At 50.5% G+C, this 5,000-nt stretch overlaps 2 protein-coding genes across 10 annotated transcripts in view; both read left to right on the top strand.

The window, feature by feature from the left end:
• The window catches only part of LOC113829231 (uncharacterized PE-PGRS family protein PE_PGRS54), a 145,898-nt gene that overhangs the window by 105,168 nt on the left and 35,730 nt on the right, over nt 1–5,000 (top strand). The gene's annotated exons all lie outside the window — the stretch shown is intronic.
• Nucleotides 184–4,997, top strand: LOC113829232 (chromosome alignment-maintaining phosphoprotein 1). The gene is made up of 2 exons (XM_027382348.2): nt 184–1,010; nt 4,898–4,997. Exons 1-2 carry the CDS (start codon nt 184–186, stop codon nt 4,995–4,997), a joined length of 927 nt encoding a protein of 308 aa, XP_027238149.2.

Genomic DNA, 5,000 nt, shown 5'->3' on the forward strand with positions numbered 1-5,000 from the left:
TGTGTCTGTGTGTAGGTGTGTGTAGGTGTGTGTGTGTGTGGGGGGGGGGTGTATGTGTGTGTGTGTGTGTGTGTGTGTGTAGGTGTGTGTGTGTAGGTGTGTGTGTGTGTGTGTGTGTGTGTGTGTCTATATCTGTGCACGTGTGTAGGCATGCATTTGTGTGTGTATGTACGTATGCGCTGCATGTATGTATACCATTACACCCCTGTCCACGAGTGCTTCCCTTCGCCCGCTTCACTTCAGAACGAGAAGCGCTACCGAGGCGGCGTTGGGCTTCACAATCCGCGATCCAGCAGACGAAGCTCTCCCGCCGAAGCCCCGCTGGAAGCCCCGGAAGCGAGACAAAGGCCTCCCTCTCATACGAAGCCCCGCTGGAAGCCCCGGAAGCGAGACAAAGGCCTCCCTCTCACACGAAGCCCCGCTGGAAGCCCCGGAGAAGCCTCGGAAGCGAGACAAAGGCCTCCCTCTCATACGAAGCCCCGCTGGAAGCCCCGGAAGCGAGACAAAGGCCTCCCTCTCACACGAAGCCCCGCTGGAAGCCTCGGAAGCGAGACAAAGGCCTCCCTCTCATACGAAGCCCCGCTGGAAGCCCCGGAGAAGCCTCGGAAGCCAGACAAAGGCCTCCCTCTCATACGAAGCCCCGCTGGAAGCCCCGGAAGCGAGACAAAGGCCTCCCTCTCACACGAAGCCCAGCTGGAAGCCCCGGAGAAGCCTCGGAAGCCAGACAAAGGCCTCTCTCTCATACGAAGCCCCGCTGGAAGCCCCGGAAGCGAGACAAAGGCCTCCCTCTCACACGAAGCCCCGCTGGAAGCCCCGGAGAAGCCTCGGAAGCGAGACAAAGGCCTCCCTCTCATACGAAGCCCCGCTGGAAGCCCCGGAAGCGAGACAAAGGCCTCCCTCTCACACGAAGCCCCGCTGGAAGCCTCGGAAGCGAGACAAAGGCCTCCCTCCCATTCGCCTCATTATCCTCACTCCTGCAAGGCGCTTCACCCTCTCCTTGAAGTCCCTTTGTGCGTTAAAGAGAGCGAGAGGGAAGAGCCGGGCTCCCTTCGCCGCTCCTTCTCGGCTCTTTCTTTCGTTGGCTCGCATTTATTCAATCGAATTATTATCCTTTATTTCTGTTCTCTCGTTTACTCGCCTTTAAATTTCTTATTCCAATTCTCTCTTATTATTATTATTATTATCATTCTCTCTTCTTCCATTTTATTTCGTTTTCCCCCCTACCCATTTTTTGTCTTTCTTTTCTCGTATTTCTTCTTCTCGCGTTTTCTTCCGCCTTCTTTATGTTAGTTTACTCCTCTTCACTCTTTTCTCTCGTTCTCCCTTTCATTTTCTTCCTTAAATTTCTCTCTCCTCTCCTCTAATCCCCAATTCATTTTCATATTCAATTTTCCTTCAGATCTCGCTCTCTCTGTCTCATGCGTAAATATGTGTGTGTGTGTGTGTGTATGTGTGTGTGTGTGTGTGTGTGTGTGTGTACGTATGCGTTGCATGTACGTGTATCATTATACCCATGTCTATGAAGATCCTTTATTTTCTTACCTCGCTCTCTTTCAATTCTCGCTCTCCTCTTTTTTCATTCTCTCCTCCTTCCTCTTCTTTTTTCTATTACTCCTTCTCTCCTTTAGACACAGAGACAGAGAGAAAAAGAGAGCGGATGGCAGGAAGGAGGAGAGGAGAGGAGGAAGAGAGGTATAAAACAGACATAAAATAGATAAAGAAAGAGAACGAAACTAATAAAAAAATAACAAAAGAACAAAAAAATAGAAACAGACATTAAAAAAACAAGAGGAGATAAAGCAGAGAGACGCAGAAGAGAGAGAGAGAGAGAGAGAGAGAGAGAGAGAGAGAGAGAGGGAGAGAGAGAGAGAGAGAGAGAGAGAGAGAGAGAGAGAGAAGGGAAGCTGCGTGAGACGAGATGAGATGAGCATCACGCCTTGTCCATCTCCGGGATATGCCGTGTGAAGCAAATGCAGCGACGAAGGTGATGGACAGTGAGGATAAAAAAAAATGTAGTTTATTTGATATGAAGCTTCGTTTGTTGCATATTCGAGATTAGTGTTGCTGTGGGAACTGAGAGAAAAGGGGGGGGGGGGGGATGGAGAGGTTGCAAGGTGAGAGAGGGAGACTGAAGAGAGGGAGAGGGAGAGAACAGGTGAAAGGGCGAGAGAGGGAGAGAGAGAAAAAGGGAGGGAGGGAAAGATGGAGAGGTACTAAGTTAGAGAGGGAGGGTGGATAGAAGAAGGAAGAAGAGAGGGAGAGGGAGAGAAAGAGAGAGGGAAAGAGAGCAAGCAGAAAGAGAAGGAAAGAGAGAAAAACTCTTCTCATCACCTTATAGTAAACAGATCATTTTCAACCACTTAACTGTCCATATCTCTCTGTGAAGCGTAAGTGTACGCATGCACCCCCCCCCCCCCCCGCCCCCCCATGTGAGGACGAGGTGCAGCTGGTGAAGTGGAGATCGAGAGGGAAGTCGAAGTGGCTGCCCCGAGCTGCAGCTGGTCGGTTGAAGTGAGTCTGGAGAAGGATGTTCTGTTCAGTTCAGTGGGATTGGCGAAGGCTAGTTTCGCGAGGGTCTTCCTCCCATCCCTCCCTTCCTCTTCTCTTCTCTTTCCTTGCTTTCTCTTTCTCGCTTCCTTCATTTTCTTCCCTTCCCTTCCTTCCTCTTCCTCCATTCGCTTTTTCCTATTCCAATTCCCCCCCCTCATCTTACTTTCCTTCCTCTTCCTCCCTCCTTCTTCCTGTCTTCTTAGTCCTCCCTTCTTCTTCCTGTCTTCCTCTTCCTCCCTCCTTCTTCCTGTCTTCCTCTTCCTCCCTCCTTCTTCCTCCCTTCTTCTTCCTGTCTTCCTCTTCCTCCCTCCTCTTCCTCCCTTCTTCTTCGTCCCTTCCTCTTCTCTTCCTTCCTCTTCCTCCCTTCCTCTTCCTCCCTTCCTCTTCCTCCCTTCCTCTTCCCTCCCTTCCTCTTCCCTCCCCTCCTCTTCCTCCCTTCCTCTTCCTTCCCTTCTTCTTCCCTCCTTCCTTTTCCTCCCTTCCTCTTCCCTCCCTTCCTCTTCCTCCCTTCCTCTTCCTTCCCTTCTTCTTCCTCCTTCCTCTTCCCTCCCTTCCTTTTCCTCCCTTCTTCTCCCTCCCTTCTTCTTCCTCCCTTCCTCTTCCTCCCTTCCTCTTCCTCCCTTCCTCTTCCTCCCTTCCTCTTCCCTTCCTTCTATCCCTCCCTTCCTCTTCCTCCCTTCTTCTTCCTCCCTTCCTCTTCCCTCCCTTCCTCTTCCTCCCTTCCTCTTCCTCCCTTCCTCTTTCTCCTCTTCCTCTTCCTCCCTTCCTCTTCCTCCCTTCCTCCTCCTCGACTGCAATTCAGATCTCATTTGTCAGTCTCTTGGCATCGCGAACCTGTTTGCTCCCTCGACCACTTCCCTTCACTTCCTCCTCTCCCCCTCTTTATATTCCCTCTTCTTGCTTTCCCTCTTCTTCCTCTCCTCCTTCCTCTTCCTCCCTTCCCTTCTTCCTCTCCTCCTCTTTCTCCTCTTTCCTTCTTTTTAATCCTGCCCTCCTTTTCCTGCCTCCCTTGTAATTCAGGTTTGATTCGTCAGTCTTCTCTTCCTTTCTCTCCCCCTCCCTTTCTCCCTTTTCCTTTCCCTCATCTTCCTCACTTCCTCCCTTCTCTTCCCTTCCCTTTTCCCTCCTCTTCCTCTCCTTTCCTCTTTTCCCCCTTTTCCAATTTTCCTCCTCTTTGTCCTTTCCCCTCTTCCTCTGTCTTTAATTTTCTCCCTCTTCTCCTCTTCCCCCTCTTCCTTCTCTTCTTCCTCCCCCCTCTTCTTCTTCCCTTCCCTCCCCTTTTTTCCTCTCCTTTCTCTTCCTCTTCCCTTCCCTTTCTACCATTCCTCCTCTTTCTCTCCCTCCCTCTCCCTCCCTCTTTCACCCTCTCCCTCTCCACCCTCTTTCACCCTCTCCCTCCCTCTTTCACCCCCTCCCTCCCTCTTTCATCATCTCCCTCTTCTTCCCTCCCTCCTCTTCCTCCCTTCCCTTCCTCCCCTTCCCTTCCTCCCCTTCCCCCTCTTCCTCCCTCCCTCCTTAACCCTCTCCCACTTCTTCCTCCTCCTATTCCCTTCCCCCTCTTCCTCCCCTTCCCTTCCTCCCCCTCCCTCCCTCTTTAACCCTCTCCCTTCTCTTCCCTCCCTCCTCTTCCTCCCCTTCCCTTCCTCTTCTCCTTCTCTGCCATCCAGACCTCATCCGTCAGTCTCTCGGCATCCCGGACCTGTTTGTTCCAGCGTCGAGAAAGTCGGAGTAAATACCTGCTTCGTTTTGTTTATTTTTGTTTTTTTCGTTTTGTTTATTCTTCTGAGAGCAGTTGGGGGCGGGGAGAGTTAAAGGGAGAAGGGTTGAGATGTATGACCGAATGATAAAGGGAGAAGAACCGTATTCGAGTTGACAAATGCGGAAAGGTATGAAGAACGAGAACGAATATATATCTTGTATTGTGAAGATATTCGTTCTCTTTCATACCTTTCCACATTCGATAAGGGAGAAGTAGATTAAAGACGAAGGAGGGAGAGGAGGAGGTATGGGGAATAAGCAACTGAAAAGGAAAGAGGTGTGGCGACGAATAAAGATGTTGATCACGGTATTGTGAAAAGGGAAGAGGAGAAGAGAAAGATAATGCGAAAGATAAAGGGAGAGGGGAAAGGTACGGCGAATTATTAGCGGAAAGGAGAGAAGTATGATGAAAGAAACCAAAGATGTTCATCAAGGTATGGCGAAAAGATAAGAGAAGAGGGGAAGGAGATGGGAGAGAGGGATGGCGGAAAAATAATATTGATCAAGGTATAGCGTAAAAGGGGAAAGGGACCGATATCTGCCCCTCGTTCATGTCTCTTTGACACTTATATACACTTACCACTTGCAGTCACTCGGGAAGCCTCTATAAGTATCAGCATAAGTGGGAACCAGGGGGCGTTATAAGTAATAACATAAGTGAGGGTCGGAAAAGCGGCGGCTGTAAGTGATGA

Source organism: Penaeus vannamei, chromosome 4 (assembly GCF_042767895.1).
Source record: "Penaeus vannamei isolate JL-2024 chromosome 4, ASM4276789v1, whole genome shotgun sequence".
Classification (NCBI taxonomy): Eukaryota; Metazoa; Arthropoda; class Malacostraca; order Decapoda; family Penaeidae; genus Penaeus; species Penaeus vannamei.

Bases quoted from the DNA above. Each gene is read 5' to 3' on its own strand.
- LOC113829232 (XM_027382348.2), top strand. From the start codon at position 184: ATGTATGTATACCATTACACCCCTGTCCACGAGTGCTTCCCTTCGCCC. The intron at 1,011-4,897 runs GTGCGTTAAAGA...TACCACTTGCAG, and splicing joins CCTCTCCTTGAAGTCCCTTT to TCACTCGGGAAGCCTCTATA.